This window comes from Schistocerca piceifrons, chromosome 2 (assembly GCF_021461385.2).
Source record: "Schistocerca piceifrons isolate TAMUIC-IGC-003096 chromosome 2, iqSchPice1.1, whole genome shotgun sequence".
NCBI lineage: Eukaryota > Metazoa > Arthropoda > Insecta > Orthoptera > Acrididae > Schistocerca > Schistocerca piceifrons.
The window spans coordinates 516,752,306-516,771,465 of NC_060139.1; the positions used below are offsets into that span (position 1 = coordinate 516,752,306).

General features: G+C 42.4%; 1 protein-coding gene across 1 annotated transcript in view; it reads right to left on the bottom strand.

The window, feature by feature from the left end:
• Positions 1-18,826, bottom strand: part of LOC124775535 (translation initiation factor IF-2-like) — a 105,256-nt gene extending 86,430 nt beyond the window's left edge. Inside the window, exon 1 of the mRNA XM_047250366.1 lies at positions 18,786-18,826. Coding sequence (XP_047106322.1) covers positions 18,786-18,826 — 41 coding nt within the window. The remainder of the gene's footprint in view (positions 1-18,785) is intronic.
• Between the last annotated feature and the right edge of the window lie 334 nt (positions 18,827-19,160).

Sequence of the window (19,160 nt, forward strand, 5' to 3'; positions counted from 1 at the left end):
CTTATTTTCAGTCACGATCCTTTTCAATGACCGTCCGCCACGATCACACAAAACGCCCTTTTATCCGATTTATGACAAAGCGGATTGTTTTTTCACCCTTTCCTTGTACGCGGTATAAATCTTCGATACGGTACCACCTTTAACCCCAAACATTTTGGATACATTGGTTACGAAATCTCGCACCAAACGAGCACCGACAGTTTGCACACTTTCGGATTCACTTATCTCCTGCATAATGAACTCATAACTACAAACATCACTTTTCTGATCATGACAGACACTTGCAATGCATTGAGGACATTGCGCAGGTGCCGTTCGAGATCAAATACAACATCACAACCCGCAGGCTTGGTTAACATTATATGTTTAAGCATGCGTTTGTCTGGGTGTTTCCATATTCTTCCAGCCCCTGTAAGCCATGATATTTGAATAATCAATCCTCTTATTTTGCACAAATTTATCACATACATTATATTGTTTTCTGGTATCAGTTGCCAAATGTGGAGTTACTTGGAAGTGACTTAATAAATACAACAGGGACTACACAGATAGTGTTATGCAACTTGAAACAACTGTAGAAAGGTGGATGAGAGGTGCACAGTACATAATTGCAGTCCTCAATGTGGATCTGTCACGTGCGCTTGCACAGTAGCATTCCAGCCACTGTGCAGGACATCAGGCGTTCTTCCTGTGTCACTCGACCGCCTGCGGCGGCGTCGACGAGAAGGGAGCCGAGCACTTGTTAGCCCACCCCTAAGGACACGTTAACAAAGGGAAGCTTAGTTCATCACGCCGCCGTGGCAGGGCGCCTCGCCCTGTCACACGGCGTGGGGCTTTGCGCCGCAGTTCTGCCAACTGCTGAGTCTGGTCGCCTCGCCACCCTTCCGGGAAGGGATAACGTAGCAGGCAAGACGACCGGCTTAAGGCCCCCGCTGTGCCGCCTCGGCTGCCGAGATAATGCGCCGTGATGGCCGACTGGCTGGGTGCCGGAGCTCTAAGCGGATGAGATAATGTGTCAGGAAATAGGTTCAGTGTCCCCGGTAATTGCCGCCTGTCTTAGTTTAGGTGGCGCTGCTGTCTAGTCGGCTGTCGTCTCTACACATCAGCTCATGATATGGGCTGGTTACCTTAGTATACTGCCCCACAGCGAAATGTGGTATCACCGACAGCGAAGTTTAATACATAATGAAATGCTTCACAATGATACTTCAAATTAATAGTTGGTGTAGGATTACCTATATGGAAAACATCTATTTGTTTTTCTAAATTCTAATGCTTTTCGCCATTTGATTGATATTTTATTTCTTTCTGGACACACTATTTCAGTTCTTTATAGCTATTTTTGGATGATTTTGCTGTTAACATACACATTTCAGTAGTAGTTCCAATGGCCACTGGCTCCTAAAATAACTAGGTGTTCACTGCTTTTACTGCTTTATACCATTTATCTTTCCAAATAGTTTATTTTCCAAATTACTTAAAATATTTCTCTAGCTCTAAAATTACCTTAAAATGAGCATGACGATGTTGATTGTGTGGCAGATCTGTGTAGACCCTCTTCTTGAAATCTGGAAGCCTGCTGATCATTTTCTTTCCAGTAAATAGCACGGCAAGAGCAGACGGCTCATGATATGGGCTGTTTACCTCAGTATACTGGCTATACTGGCCCACAGCGAAATGTGATATCACTGACAGCGAAGTTTAATACACTTGCATACATGACAAAGTGGAGAAACACCTCTCTGCTTCATATATTTTCACTGAGAAAGTAACTACAAATTTAACCTATTTCTTAACGTCACCAAACGGCTCTTGCATGTTGTTCTCAATTAAAAGCATCAGAACGGCTATTTGACTTTTCATTTCTTCAAAATAGTTGCGTGAATAATGATTTCTAATTCTGCTTTAGCTTAGATTTATTTGAAAACTAGGCTTTTCTCCACAGCTTTGTTCACATATGCGTTTGACACATTTATTGAACACACCTCCTCCTCCTCCCTCTGTCCCTCCACCTCATCCCCCCACCTCTATATTCTTCTCCCCAATCCTTATATCTCTTCATCTCCTTCTCCCCTCTCTTTTCCCATTTTCCTTAACCTCTCTCTCTAACCACGACTTTCTCCCACTCCCTCTGACGATATCCTCCTAATCCTCTCTCCACCTCTACCTCCTCATCTTCCTTTCCCACCTGCCCGGTACTCCTCCACAACTTCTACCGGCCTCATGCATCTTCTCGTCCGCCCCTCCCTCCCTCCCTCCCTCCCTCCCTCCCTCCCTCCCTCCCTCCCTCTCTCTCTCTCCATTCCTTCTCCCCACCCATACTCTTTCAATCCCCTCCTCTGTCCACCTCATCCTGCTTCAGCCATGCTCATCAGCATGTGTAGCCTCTGCAATACAATTCAATAAAGCAGGCTGGTACTACACCCACAAGATATCTGTCATACAGGGAAGACACACATCAGGGCTTGAAAACCATTTACTTGCCCCTGGCTGCTATGCAAAACAGGTAGATAAAGCATGCCGCTACTTCTCCAACAGAATAAGGTTGTCATGACATCTCGGGGCCCAGAAAACTGTTTTCTGCCACTGACACATATGCTGCCCTGGCAAGCAGATTGATTTGGCAGCCTGAGACTGTTCCCACACACCACATCTATCATACAGGTCTGTCTGTATGCCAATGGCTATAAGCACACATTTTTTGCTGTAGCTAGGAGGTTATAATCCCTACAGTGCTGATAACTGTATAACTGTGACGCATGCTGGTTATGTGCTAATCATAAAATCTACTTCATATATGTAACAGATGCAACAACTGCTCAATAGCAGAAATAATTTTTTTGGGAAGTTTGTTTTTCAGTGAAGGGAAGAAGTGCTGGTTAATAAATTAGAGCCCAATAGCTGGAGAACTGAAACTTCTGTTTGCTCTCCTTAGAATAAGTATGTCACATACTTCCTTTGCTGCTACATTACTTGTTATATACATGTCCTTGCATCTTCTTTTTTCCCACATTACGTTATTCATTGATTATGGTGTTATCAACATCGTTACTAATTTTAGAAATTTTATTTTCCATGTTGTGTGATTTATTTGCGTGGGATCAGTGGTGCGCTGTTCTAACTTGCTGTACAAGATATCCACATAGCACATTATTTTATAAAATACGTCTAACCAAATGAAAATTTTGACTGTTGCAGTTTCAACCTTAAACCATACGCCTGAGTCACAGTTGTCGTGTGGTAGCTGGTACCTTCTGTGTGCTGAAGACATTCTAGAATGGCTTCTGTATTCTTATGAAGTGTAAGGATTGAGCTCTGTTTGAAGTTTCATCTTTTGGCTTATCGATAAGGAACTCTTCGTTTCACATTGCATCTAGAATAGCCACTCTTTGAGGCGAAGAAGAGAAGTATAATAGTACATCTGTATACTATTGAAAAATACCTTTATTGATTTATTTTGACTGGTAGATTGGGCAAGAATTAAGGTCAGTTGGTACACATAATGCACATATTAGTTGATATGAAACTATTCTCTTAGAAGAGATATTACTTTTCCTTCATGTTTTAGACACCATCAACAAGGACATTTTGAATGCAAGGTGCTCAGGAGGAAGTATCATTACAAGACAGATTTGAGAATGTTCAGAATCTTCCAATAGGCTCTCCAGTAGAGAACAGATAACGGAATACCACAACCAACCGAAATTTAGAAGATACGTTGTAACCTTCCCTTCGTAATCGGTCTACTGGATTGTTATATAATTGACCATGATTGCGTATGTCTAATGAAGTCTTACAGTGAGTAAGGCTATCATTGTCGAAGGAAAATATTAGTGGGAGGAAAGTGTACAACAGACTCTTCTAAAGGAAAATCTATTCTAAACCTAATCTAAATACTGATGATAATTTTGAAATGGATGGAATACATTTGAAAATGACGACGTAGTTCGTTGAATCCGGTAACGTAACCTCCATTTTTAAAGAAATGATTTATGTGCTGTGACTATGGTTTCACTATTGAGGTGTCAAATAAACACACACATGTAACACTAATATATCATTTTGTATATTGCTGGATGTACCCTAATGTACTCTGTTTCAGCTACATCTACAGCTGAAGTGAAATGTATTAGCCGCTTGAAAATTCCAGGATTGTTAGATTCTGCTCTTTCATTATGCTCACTTAAAGCAATTTCACACTCATACAGGATTTAATACATTCAATTATTTTGGAAAGAATGTAGCGATTTTTATTTACATTGTCATTGTGTCTTTGTATATTCTGCGTGAAAGCTACGTTAAGCTGTTGTGTAATTACTGTTTTACCAAGGACTGATAAATATAAATAATCGTTCTTCTCTGCGATAGATTCTTCTAGCTTCGTAACCTTACGTGATAGATAGATCTGACACGCAGGCATATGTTCAACTTGTATCTTTACCCTTAGCAAACAGGAAGCAAGGAAAACAAGACAGTTTGTTTGTAGAAATGCAGCTGCAAATCCAGCTACTTCTTTGAGATATACTTCTTTGAAAACAAACACCATGAACACATGACTATGTATATTAACACTAAAGCACAATAAATAAATGAATACACTATTAAGCGATTCTAAGAAAATAATTCCTTTACAGGGAAGACGCACGTGCTAACAGCTTCGGTTTTGGGCTGCGTTTGACAGTCCGATGGTTCTTCCACCAGCGCAAATGCACATATTGCTAGCGATGTTTCCTCTCACCCCTCCTCCCAAAAGGAGCACCCATAAGCTTAATCACAGAGGTTCAGAAGAGAAATTGAACCTCATCGCTGCCTGGCCAACGCTTGGGCATGCATACGTGCTGTCTGAACGACTTAAGAGTTTTCAAGCGATAAAAATACTCTGAAAATGCAGATAAAATAACCTAATACACGAAAGAAAAAAAGAAAGATGTTTAAATATGCATATTTATAATTCCCACACTCAGCTTTTTTTATGGGTTCTCTGAACCACTGAACACATAGAACGCGCCACCGCTACAACACATGATTACAACATGACAATTTACATCAGGAAAAAACATACCGAGTATGCTGTTGACAGGATACATAACAGCAGACTTTTTGAAATTAATGACATTGCTTATCGAAGTAATCGTCAAGAATTCATCATTTGACCATACAGGGATCATTATTTTATTCCCACTTATATACTACATCAAAATATGAAGAGAAAGTATCACATAGGTTTTCAGCAACTGTACCCAACTGCAGTATAGATTTTCCAGTTAAGTATACAATGGCGTTGTTGGTAGCAAGATCCAACGTAACTAATTTCGAAAAGACAATAATGGAATGTTCTTTTTTAACATCTCGGTACGACATTTCATATTGTAAATTGCAATGTTGTAATAATGTACTACCACTGAAATGTTAATTGCAGATTCACTTGAAAATGGTTACAAAGCCGATGTCGCAATTGTGTTTACAGAAGGATATACAATGAAGGGCCAAAGAAACTGGTACACCTGCCTAATTTCGTGTAGGGCTTCCACGAGCACGTACAATTGCGGCAACACGACGTGGCAGGGACTCGACTAGTGTCTGAAGTAGTACTGGAGGGAACTGACACCATGAATCTTGCAGGGCTGTCCATAAATCCGTAAGAGTTCAAGGAGGTGGAGATCTCTTCTGAACAGCACGTTGCAAGGCATACCAGATATTCTCAATAATGTTTATTTCTGGGGAGTTTGGTGGTCAGTTGAAGTGTTTAAACTCAGAAGAGAGTTCCTGGAGCTACTCTGTAGCAATTCTGGGCGGGTGGTATGTCGCATCGTCTTGCAGGAAGTATCCAAGTCCTTCGGAATGCACAACATACATGAATGGACGCAGGTAATAGGATGCTTATGTACGTTTCATCTGTCAGAGTCGTTTCTAGACGTATCAGGGGTCCCAATCACTCCAACTGCACCCGCCCCACACCATTACACAGTCTCCACCAGCTTGAACGGTCCCCTGAGGACAATCAGAATCCATGGATTCGTGAGGTTTTCTCCATACCGGTACACGTCCATCCACTCTATACAATTTGAAACGAGACTCGTCCGACCAGGCAACATGTTTCCAACCACCAACAGCCCAATGTCGGTGTTGACGGGCCCAAGCGATTCGTAAAGCTTTGTGTCGTTCACTTTTCAAGGGTACACAAGTGAGCCTTCGGCTCCGAAAGCCCATATCGATGATGTTTCGTTGAATGGTTCGCACGCTACACTTACTGACGGACTAGCACTGAAATATGCAGAAATTTGCGGAAGGGTTGCACTTCTGTCATGATGAACGGTCCTCTTCAATCGTCGTTGGTCCCGTTCTTGCAGGATCCTCTTCCGGCCGCAGCATTGTCGGAGCTTTGATGTTTTGTCGGAATCCTGATATTCACTGTACACTCGTGAAATGGTCGTACGGGAAAATCCCTACTTCTTCACTACCTCGGAGATGGTGAGTACCATAGCTCGTGCGCCGACTACAACGCCGCGTTCAAACTCTCTTAAATCTTGGTAACCTGTCATTGTAGCAACAGTGACCGATCTAACAGCTGCGTCAGACACTTGTTGTCTTATATAGGCGTTGCCGATCACAGCGCCGTATTCTGTGTTTACGTATCTCTGTATTTGAGAACGCGTGGCTATACCAGTTTCTTTGGCACTTCACTGTAAAATAACAGTGATAATTGACTGTTATTATCGAATGTCCGAAAGTGTGTGAATTCCTAAGGGACCAAACTGCTTAGGTCATCGATCCTTAGACTACTTAAACTAACACTGAGCAGTTGTTATTATCACCTACATCATTCTGCATGATTTTTAGCAATGAGAAAATCGTCATCTTATTTGATTTATTTTTAATCGAAGTAAGTACGTATAATAATATGCAGAGGTTACAGATACACTATTGTTGTTGTTGTGGTCTTCAGTCCAGAGACTGGTTTGATGCAGCTCTCCATGCTGCTCTATCCTCTGCAGGCTTCTTCATCTCGCAGTACCTACTGCAACCTACATCCTTCTGAATCTGCTTAGTGTATTCATCTCTTGGTCTCCCTCTACGATTTTTACCCTCCACGCTGACCCCCCCAATACTAAACTGGTGATCCCTTCATGCCTCAGAACATGTCCTTCCAACCGATCCATTCTTCTAGTCAAGTTGTTCCACAAATTTCTCTTCTCCCCAATTCTATTCAATACCTCCTCATTAGTTATGTGATCTACCCATCTAATCTTCAGCATTTTTCTGTAGCACCACATTTCGAAAGCTTCTATTCTCTTCTTGTCCAAACTATCTATCGTCCATGTTTCACTTCCATACATGGCTACACTCCATACAAATACTTTCAGAAACGACTTCCTGACACTTAAATCTATACTCGATGTTAACGAATTTCCCTTCTTCAGAAACGCTTTCCTTGCCTTTGTCAGTATACATTTTATATCCTGTCTATTTCGAACATAATCAGTTATTTTGCTCCCAAAATAGCAAAATTCATTAACTACTTTAAGTGTCTCATTTCCTAATCGTATTCCCTCAGCGTCACCCGACTTAATTCGACTACATTCCATTATCCTCGTTTAGCTTTTGTTGATGTTCTTCTTATATCTTCCTTTCAAGACACTGCCCATTCCGTTCAACTGCTCTTCCAAGTCATTTGCTGTCTCTGACAGAATTACAATGTCATCGGCAAACCGCAAAGTTTTTATTTGTTCTCCATGGATTTTAATGCCTACTACGAATTTTTCTTTTGTTTCCTTTACTGCTTGCTCAGAATACAGATTGAATAACATCGGGAATAGGTTACAACCCTGTCTCACTCCCTTCCCAACCACTACTTCCCTTTCATGTCCCTCGACTCTTATAACTGCCATCTGGTTTCTGTACAAATTGTAAATAGCCTTTCGCTCCCTGCGTTTTACCCCTGCTACCTTCAGAATTTGAAAGAGAGTATTTCAGTCAACATTTGCAAAATCTTTCTCTAAGTCTACAAATGCTAGAAACGTAGGTTTGCCTTTCCTTAATCTGTATTCTAAGATAAGTTGTAGGGTAGCATTGCCTCACGTCTTCCAATAATTCTACGGAATCCAAACTGATCGTCCCCGAGGTCGGCTTCTACCAGTTTTTCCATTCGACTGTAAAGAATTCGCGTTAGTATTTTGCAGCCGTGACTTATTAAACTGAATAAGTCACAGATACAATTCATGATCAATAGTATCCGGACACTCCCAAAAAATACTTTTTTCATATTAGGTGCATTGTGCTGCCACCTACTGCCAGGTACTCCATATCAGCGACACAGTAGTCGTCAGACATCGTGAGAGAGCAGAACGGGGCGCTTCGCGAAACTCAAGTACTTCGAACGTGGTCAGGTGGTTGGGTGTCACTTTTGTCACACGTCTGTACTCGAGATTTCCACACTGCTAAACATCCCTAGGTCCACTGTTTCCGATGTGATAGTGAAGTGGAAGCGTGAATGGACACGTACAGCACAAAAGCGTACAGGCCTACCTCGTCTGTTGACTGACAGAGACCGCCAACAGTTGAAGAGGGTCTAATGCGTAACAGGCAGACATCTATCCAGACCATCACACAGGAATTTCAAACTGAGTGAGGATCCACTGCGAGTACCATGACAGTTAGGCGGGAGGTGAGGAAACTGGGATTTCATGGACGAGCGGCTGTTCATAAGCCGCACATCACACCGGTAAATGCCAAACGACGCCTCGCTTGGTGTGAGGAGCGTAAACATTGGATGATTGAACAGTGGAAAAACGTTGTGTGGAGTGACGAATCCCGGTGTGCAATGTGGCGATCCGATGGCAGGGTTACGGCGAATGCCCGGTGAACGTCATCTGACAAGGTGTATAGTGCCAACTGTAAAATTCGGAGGCGATGGTGTTTTTCATGGAGGGGGGCTTGCACCCCTTGTTGTTTTGCGTGGCACTATGACAGCAGAGGCCTTAAGCACCTTCTTGCTGCCCAATGTTGAAGAGAAATTCAGGGATGGTGACTGCATCTTTCAACACGATCGAGCACCTGTTCAAAACGCATGGCCTGTGGCGGAGTGGTTACACGACAGTAACATCCCTGTAATGGACTGGCCTGCACAGAGTCTTCGCCTGAATCATATAGATCACTTCTGCGATGGTTTGCAACGCAGACTTCATGCCAGGTCTCACCGACCGACATCGATATCTCTCCTCAGTGAAGCACTCCGTGAAGGATAGGCTGCCACTCCCCAAGAAACCTTCCAACACCTGATTGAATGTATGCCTGCGAGAGTGGAAGCTGTCATCAAGGCTAAGGGTGGGCCAACACCATACTGAATTCCAGCATTACCCAAGTAAGAATGGTTACTTATGTAGATATGACTTTAAGATACAAAAAAATCCGTAGCAAACATGACATCATCACATTGTTTATAATTTCAAGGCAGATGCCTGGACCACCTCTATCACACATGCTTTCAAGGACCTGAGAAATTCGAGGTGACAGGATATTGCTTACCCAAAGAACAGGGAATATAAAACAGTAGCGGAAATCAGTATGGAGGCATGGGTATTTGCGGGAAAACTAACAATGTCGGCTGGAATAGTTGTGCACAATGTATATGCAGTACTATCAAATTTAGTATATCGACCAAAGTAGTCAATGTATTTGATGTTATTAGTATAGTATATAACAAGGCATCAACGATTCAGGTGGTAGAGAGTGCAACTCGATGTAAAGTCAGTCGGCTCTGTGCGGTGTTAGAATGCGCGTACGTGCGTTTACTACAAATAGGAAACAGGCACCATTAGTGACAGTGCGGGTTGTTTACATAAACGACGATTGTGACTAAGCCATGTGAAAAACAGTTATCGTGTGATTAAAAAGCATATATCGGTGCATACAGATATATGGGACTCTCCAATCGCCAAATTGTCAAAACAGTGAACAGTTCAAGTAAATGATTGGTAATTTCGTTAGATTGGGCGCACGATATGGACAGAATGGAAAAAATTAGGCAAAGAAAAAAATTATCTGTGGCATAGAAAGGGCTACTTTTGCGCAAAGCAAGGACCAAAACCCGTTATTCTTCTTAACTTGTTACTGAATTTGCAGTTGCCAATAGCTGCCAGACGCGTACGACAAATTTTATCACATAATAAACTTCTTGCATTCAAGAAATGACTGAAGAAAACCACTCCAACTCCCAAACATAAATACGAGGGTGAGTCAAATGAAAACCTTAAATATTTTTTAAATATTATTTATTGTGCAGAAGTAGTACAAAGCTATATCACTTTTCAACATAATCTCCCCCACGCTCAATACAAGTCCTCCAGCGCTTACAAAGTGCATAAATTCCTTTAGAAAAAATTCTTTTGGTAGTCCGCGCAACCACTCATGCACCGCGTGGCGTACCTCTTCATCAGAGCGGAACTTCTTTCCTCCCATTGCGTCTTTGAGTTGTCCAAACATATGGAAATCACTTGGGACAAGGTATGGTGAGTATGGTCGATCAGGAAGGCTCTTCGTTTCCGGTTGGTGGAAGTGATCCCAGGTTTCGCCCCCAGTAACGATTCTTGCAAGGGAGCCATCACCTTCCCTTCAACAGCATCCACACGTCGTTCTCTCATTTCAGGAGTCAGCTGCTGTGGCACCCATCTTGCAGACTCTTTGTGAAACTGGAGCACATCACGCACAATGTCAGTGACAGACATTCATCACCGTACTGAACCTTCATTCGTCGATGAACTTCAATTGGTTTCACACTTTCACTACGCAAAAACCGAATAACATAACGCTGTTCTTCCCTGGTGCAAGTCGCAAGTGGGGCGGCCATCTTTATACTGATACGGCGACGGTGTGTGTGAATCTAAACTACGCTACCACCTACAGGCCATTCTACACGCTGTTTGTAGCACACTTACCAACTTACAGGATAACAGCGCGAAATTTCGATGTTATTACAAATTTGAGGTTTTCATTTGACTCACCCTCGTAGATAGATTGGAGTCTGCTGAGAAACATATGTGATGGACTTCAGAATGGAATAAAGTGATTTTCAGTGATGAGTAGAATTTTAATTTTGATGGGCAAGATGAATTTCAGTATTATTGGCATGATCTGGCACCAGAGCAGCATGGAAGAATGAGTAGAAATTTTGGCGGTGGAAATGTTATGGTTTGGGCATCCTTCAGAACTAAGGCTGATCATGTGTTGCTTGGCTCAACATTAGGATGAACTCTAACGCGTATACTAAGATGCTAGAGACAGTACAGACTAGAATATGTGAGGACCTAGGGAACGAAGGCTAATGTTTCAACAAGAAAACGCAGCTGTGTATTTTTCTACTACAACCAAAAAAGTGGTTTGAAGATAAGGATATCGATGTCGTGTCCAGACCTACAAGTAGTCCGGATTTGAACCCCGTGGAATATCTGCAAGGCGTGTTTATCGCAGTGGAAGTTAATTTGAGTCCCCATCTGTGCTGAAAAGAGCGGCACGAGAAGAAAGGGCGACAATTTCGCTGCAAGAACTGAAAAAGCTAAAAAATCAATGCCCAAGAGAAGTTTTTAGGTAATTAGGAAGAACGGGGGTTGGACAAAGAACTAACAACGCAAAAACACAACAGAATAGTGAGTACCTTTACACCAATTTCCGTTAACGAAATGGCAACCGCCGTATTATGTTACCAAAGGAATTATTGTATGTAATTGTATGACTGTTTATGTCATATGTATCTGCTACTTTTATAGTAAATTCGGTACGTGTCTGCTTCAGACATTGTACTACTTTGTACCACGGTATTACTTTTATGGAACCTCCCTTTATACCGCTTTCCACTACTGTATGATACGACACATGTAATTGCTGTTACAGGTCATTACCAGGAACCCTTAAGGAATCTTTTGGAACTAGGTTTGCAGGTAATCTACCAATAGCGAAAGGCCTTCACCGTAAGCAACATATGAAATGTAGTTTTGGCATGCATTAAAACGCGATATCGTTCGTTGTTTGTTCAGGGCACGATACGCTTCATCTCAGCAAACTGGGTTTTTAAATGCATTTATGAATATAGATATACCGTTGTGAGTAGCGGTCACATGTTAGTGGTGCATGTACTTACGGCACCATACGCTTCATTTCAGCAGACTGGGTTTTTAATCGTAAATATCAGTATCGATAAACTGTTCCGTCTAACAGTCACATGTTAGTGCTGCTTGTACACATAACATTAGGGTACAGCGATGGCGCATAGTTTTGTGCATATAGTTTACGGATTAGGAGGCTATCGTAATAGCCAATCATCGATATCCGGCATAGCATCACACATGAGGACGATGACTATGCGGACGGCTAAAACACGATGTCTGCTGGAATCTAGGGCTGACGGTGACTGGACAAGAGTATAACTTGGTTGTCGACGAGACGGTAAATTCTAATTTTTCTTACTTTAAGCAAAAAGACATACTTGTGTATCGCTGTAACATTGTCAGCGGAAATTTTCTTTTACTGTTACTTTACAGTGTAATCTCCTCACAATCTTGTGTCCTTAAATATATTGTGCCGTCCTACTGTTGAGCAAATAATACACACATTCACAACAGTTCAGTTGGCTTCTTGTATATGTGGCATGGACAGATGTTGTTAGTGCAGTTTTGATACTAACTCTTTTCATCTTTTCAGGTGCGTTAGTATTCCATTATACTTTCTTCATGATGGCAACCACGAACTGCAGCACCTCCCACATTTTTCAGTAGTTAGTGATTGTGCAAGTAACTAGTGTCTACAAAACTTGCATATCTGTTCCGAGATTAATACATGATCTTGTTTCTCGTGGGCGAAGAAAAGACACAAATTTGTTGAAAAATACCATAGGAGGAAAAGTAACACGTCTCTAAACGTCATGAAACAAATCTTAAAAATAAGCATTACGAAACCAGAAGAAGAAAGTAACTGATTTCTCGCAAGAATATGATTCTCGACGTATATTTGATTTATCGTTCTACAAAAAAAAAAAAAAAATAAAAAAAAAGACATGGTAAGATCTTATAGGACCAAACCGCTTAGGTCATCGGTCCCTAAGCTCACACACCACTTAATCTAACTCAAACTATCTTACGCTATGAACAACACACACACCCATGCCCGAGGGAGGACTCGAACCTATGACGGGGGAGCCGCGCGGACCGTGCAAGACGCCTAAGACCGCGTGGCTAGCCCGAGCAGCTATTGTTCTGCAAGCTTGGGAAATTAGAGCTACAGATGCTATGATATCACATATCCACATTTGATCAGCGTAAATCTGCAACTGTTGTAAGATAAGGCACTTAGCTCGTCATTCTAGTTTCTCTATAACTGAAGCATGACATATTTCAGGTAAGAGACAAATCAACGAACACTATTTTTCAGAAAAGATTAAGAAAATCGTTTAGATGAAATGGTGATCAAAACAATGGAAATATATGTGTGAATGTAGGCTTTGGCAATGAAATTCAGTGATGAATTCCTTTCAAGATAACAGTCAACTCAACTGGACAACATATAGCTGTTATGGCGCAGAACAGTAAGTAGATGAAAATCAGAAAATTTTATTAAAGTTCATTTAGCTTGTTACAAGCAAAGAGCAGTCATGTCAGAGGAAGAAACAGAAGCAGGAAACCAGGGTATGTCGCATGTCGGTCAGACCTCAGCACGTTACAACACCGCGCCGAGAGAGAGAGAGAGAGAGAGAGAGAGAGAGAGAGAGAGAGGTGGAGCACAGCAGACAATAGCACGGGACAGGAAACCAACGGAAATGAGACACGCATATTAGTTAGCTCGTAAGAGATGTCGAAAGAAAGTTTTTTTTTTTTTTTGGTCATCAGTCTACTGACAGGTTTGATGCGGCCCGCCACGAATTCCTTTCCTGTGCTAACCTCTTCATCTCAGAGTAGCGCTTGCAACCTACGTCCTCAATTATTTGCTTGACGTACTCCAGTCTCTGTCTTCCTCTACAGTTTTTGCCCTCTACAGCTCCCTCTAGTACCATGGAAGTCATTCCCTCATGTCTTAGCAGATGTCCTATCATCCTGTCCCTTCTCCTTATCAGTGTTTTCCACATATTCCTTTCCTCTCCGATTCTGCGTAGAACCTCCTCATTCCTTACCTTATCAGTCCACCTAATTTTCAGCATTCGTCTATAGCACCACATCTCAAATGCTTCGATTCTCTTCTGTTCCGGTTTTACCACAGTCCATGTTTCACTACCATACAATGCTGTACTCCAGACGTACATCCTCAGATATTTCTTCCTCAAATTAAGGCCGGTATTTGATATTAGTAGACTTCTCTTGGCCAGAAATGCATTTTTTGCCATAGCGAGTCTGCTTTTGATGTCCTCCTTGCTCCGTCCGTCATTGGTTATTTTACTGCCTAGGTAGCACAATTCCTTAACTTCATTAACTTCGTGACCATCAATCCTGATGTAAAGTTTCTCGCTGTTATCATTTCTACTACTTCTCCTTACCTTCGTCTTTCTCCAATTTACTCTCAAACCATACTGAGTACTCATTAGACTGTTCATTCCGTTCAGCAGATCATTTAATTCTTCTTCACTTTCACTCAGGATAGCAATGTCATCAGCGAATCGTATCATTGATATCCTTTCACCTTGTATTTTAATTCCACTCCTGAACCTTTCTTTTATTTCCATAATTGCTTCCTCGATGTACAGATTGAAGAGTAAGGGGAAAGGCTACAGCCTTGTCTTACACCCTTCTTAATACGAGTACTTCGTTCTTGATTGTCCACTCTTATTATTCCCTCTTGGTTGTTGTGCATATTGTATGTGACCCGTCTCTCCCTATAGCTTACCCCTACTTTTTTCGGAATCTCGAACAGCTTGCACCACTTTATATTGTCGAACGGTTTTTCCAGGTCGACAAATCCTATGAAAGTGTCTTGATTTTTCTTTAGCCTTGCTTCCGTTATTAGCCGTAACGTCAGAATTGCCTCTCTCGTCCCTTTACTTTTCCTAAAGCCCAACTGATCGTCACCTAGCGCATTCTCAATTTTGTTTTCCATTCTTCTGTATATTACTCTTGTAAGCAGCTTCGTTGCATGAGCTGTTAAGCTGATTGTGCGATAATTCTCGCACTTGTCAGCTCTTGCCGTCTTCGGAATTGTGTGGATGATGCTTTTCCGAAAGTCAGATGGTATGTCGCCAGACTCATATATTCTACACACCAACGTGAATAGACGTTTTGTTGCCACTTGCCCCAATGATTTTAGAAATTCTTATGGAATGTTATCTATCCCTTCTGCCTTATTTGACCGTAAGTCCTCCAAAGCTCTTTTAAATTCCGATTCTAATACTGGATCCCCTATCTCTTCTAAATCGACTCCTGCTTCTTCTTCTATCACATCAGACAAATCTCATAGAGGTTTTCAATGTATTCTTTCCACCTATCTGCTCTCTCCTCTGCATTTAACAGTGGAATTCCCGTTGCACTCTTAATGTTACCACTGTTGCTTTTAATGTCACCAAAGGTTGTTTTGACTTTCCAGTATGCTGAGTCGGTCCTTTCGACAATCATACCTTTTTCGATGTCTTCACATTTTTCCTGCAGCCATTTCGTCTTAGCTTCCCTGCACTTCCTATTTATTTCATTCCTCAGCGACTTGTATTTCTGTATTCCTGATTTTCCCGGAACATGTTTGTACTTCCTCCTTTCATCAATCAACTGAAGTATTTCTTCTGTTACCCATGGTTTCTTCGCAGCTACCTTCTTTGTACCTATGTTTTCCTTCCAAAATTCTGTGATGGCCAATTTTAGTGATGTCCATTCCTCTTCAACTGTACTGCCTACTGCGCTATTCCTTATTGCTGTATCTACAACGTTAGAGAACTTCAAACGCATCTCGTCATTCCTTAGTACTTCCGTATCCCACTTCTTTGCGTATTGATTCTTCCTGACTAATGTCTTGAACTTCAGCCTACTCTTCATCACTACCATATTGTGATCTGAGTCTATATCTGCTCCTGTGTACGCCTTACAATCCAGTATCTGATTTCGGAATCTCTGTCTGACCATGATGTAATCTAATTGAAATCTTCCCGTATCTCCCGGTCTTTTCCATGTATACCTCCTCCTATTGTGATTCTTGGACAGGGTATTCGCTATTACTAGCTGAAACTTGTTACAGAACTCAATTAGTCTTTCTCCTCTTTCATTCCTTGTCCCAAGCCCATATTCTCCTGTAACCTTTTCTTTTACTCCTTCCCCTACAACTGCATTTCAGTCGCCCATGACTATTAGATTTTCGTCCCCCTTTACATACTGCATTACCCTTTCAATATCCTCGTACACTTTCTCTATCTGTTCATCTTCAGCTTGCGACGTCGGCATGTATACCTGAACTATCGCTGTCGGTGTTGGTCTGCTGTCGATTCTGATTAGAACAACCCGGTCACTGAACTGTTCACAGTAACACACCCTCTGCCCTACCTTTCTATTCATAACGAATCCTACACCTGTTATACCATTTTCTGCTGCTGTTGATATTACCCGATACTCATCTGACCAGAAATCCTTGTTTTCCTTCCACTTCACTTCACTGACCCCTACTATATCCAGATTGAGCCTTTACATTTCCCTTTTCAGATTTTCTAGTTTCCCTACCACGTTCAAGCTTCTGACATTCCACGCCTTGACTCGTATAACGTTATCCTTTCGTTGATTATTCAATCTTTTTCTCATGGTAACCTCCCCCTTGGCAGTCCCCTCCCGGAGATCCGAATGGGGGACTATTCCGGAATCTTTTGCCAATGGAGAGATCATCATGACACTTCTTCAATTACAGGCCACATGTCCTGTGGATACACGTTACGTGTCTTTAATGCAGTGGTTTCCATTGCCTTCTACATCCTCATGTCGTTGATCATTGCTGATTCTTCCGCCTTTAGGGGCAATTTCCCACCCCTAGGACAAGAGAGTGCCCTGAACCTCTATCCGCTCCTCCTCCCTCTTTGACAAGGCCGTTGGCAGAATGAGGCTGACTTCTTATGCCGGAAGTCTTCGGCCGCCAATGCTGATTATTTGTCAAAATTTATTCAGTGGCGGGGATTGAACCCGCGACCGGAGACGTTTTGACTATGAATCAAAGACGCTACCCCTAGACCACGGGTATAGGTCAAAGAAAGTATACATATTTCATAATAACCAATATCACTGAACCTAAACAGCCAAGCGCCTGTTAAGCGAATATAGCAGAATAAGAAGGACACAGGCGCTCATTACGAAACGAGCATCGCCTCATAGCCTCACGTCAGCTCTCTTTAAATAGTCGAGCTCTCCGTCTCTCAAGGAGTTGATCATTGGGATCTACGGCATTCACAGTTATACCACTCGATTCCACGATAACGGCACTGTAGTGAATCTGTGTCCTAGATACTCCGGAACAGTCTACGAACCAACAGAAGATGTACCTGAGATAACGGTCTTCGCCTCGTGAACTTCATACTGTTCGCCACCTACAATTGCTGATGGAGAATGTCTTCCGATAGCACCACATCGGAGAGTGCTGACAGCGCCGAACTTTAGCGCGGAAACCGGTAGCAGGGCCTCTTGGGATCCACGTCCTATTCAACACTTAGGTGCCTCTGGCTGGTGAAACCTAGCTGGTACGTAGGAAGGAGACCAACCGAACACACGACTTCCCATAACACCACGCTGCCGATTATCAACGGTCGACGTAGAATTGAGAGTGGGACCGAGCACACTCCGGCAGCTAGTACGAGACCATTCGTGCTGGAGCTTAGCCGCGCCGGCAGCGCGGCGCGTGGTCACTCACTCTTCGCCTCGGCCTGCAGACTCTGCAACGTCAGCGGCAGTCCAACACGCAGCTGAATGTGACATCGGTTACAAGGCCGGTGTACAACAAGGCGACTGTAAACATGATTGCTAAATGACTGAATTTTGACAATGTTTTAATATTGTTAGAGACGCTTCACAGGTGCCTAGCTGCTATCCTGACTTAATACAGAGAAATATCAGCTCGGCCCCTCTGTAAGTTGGTGTCGGAAGTGTGTACTCTGACGAGTTTTGGCATCGGAGGAGAGCGACTCAGGCGCCCGGGATACAGATGCAGCGGTCTGCCTCTACAGCCTCCATACTTCGCAGCAGCAACCGCAACGCGCTGAGCAGAAAAAAACAGGTTTTTTTTTCCTTGTGATATGGCAGAACTAAGGTGTATTCATCGACGTGCTATGTCAAAAGTATCTTTGGTAAAACCAATGGAGCCTGCTAATTTATCAGAGGTGATCGTAAAGAAACATATTTGGTACCAATGAGACCATTTATAATTTAATGTGTCATAGTGAACCATGCACTAAGTTTGTACTGGTAACTTGTTCTACTTGTAGACGGTATGGTAGTGCAGCACAGGAGTGTACTGAGTGTCGCTGGGCGATGATGAGTAATTGAGTCTCATTTCGTGCAGTGTAAGTAGTATTTTTACTGCCCCGTATAGGTTGGTGCAAATATTTTTGGTACACATATAAGATAGTGGTAAGTTGAACAGATACGCTAGGCACTAGGTCATTTACTACTACTGATAGTACAGCCGCTTGAACGGATCAAGTGTCAAAGTTGTTAGAGGATATTGCCCAACATAAGTTACACCATGAGGCACAGCTAGAATCTTCGCGGGCCATGCGAAATTCATAGCCAGGTTCGAGTGAATTGAAGTCGTCAGTAGCAATTCCCCACTTTTCAATAGATTCTACAATAACTAACCTCATCACACCTTTCTCCAGCAAACCAACAGAGGACGTCATGGTATTCATTAAGAATATATTGGCTGCAGCCAGAATGTGTAATTGGTCAGACGCAATTACTCTGCCGATGGCCAATTTACGCCTTACGGCTGAAGCCAAGACATACGTGATGTATCATAAGACACTGAGTAAGGCTAGAACATTTCAACAGTTAACGGAAGGTTTAAGGGAAGCTGGTTTCGTCATTTGTAGATGCCGATGTCTGACAGCAGAGGTTATGTGTGGTTGAGCCGCTGTAGAACCATGAAGTATTAAATGAAATGCATTGTTTTATACGAAAAAGCATTGCGCACGTAAGCGGTGTTAATTGTGAACTGCTGATTCCGGTAAGACT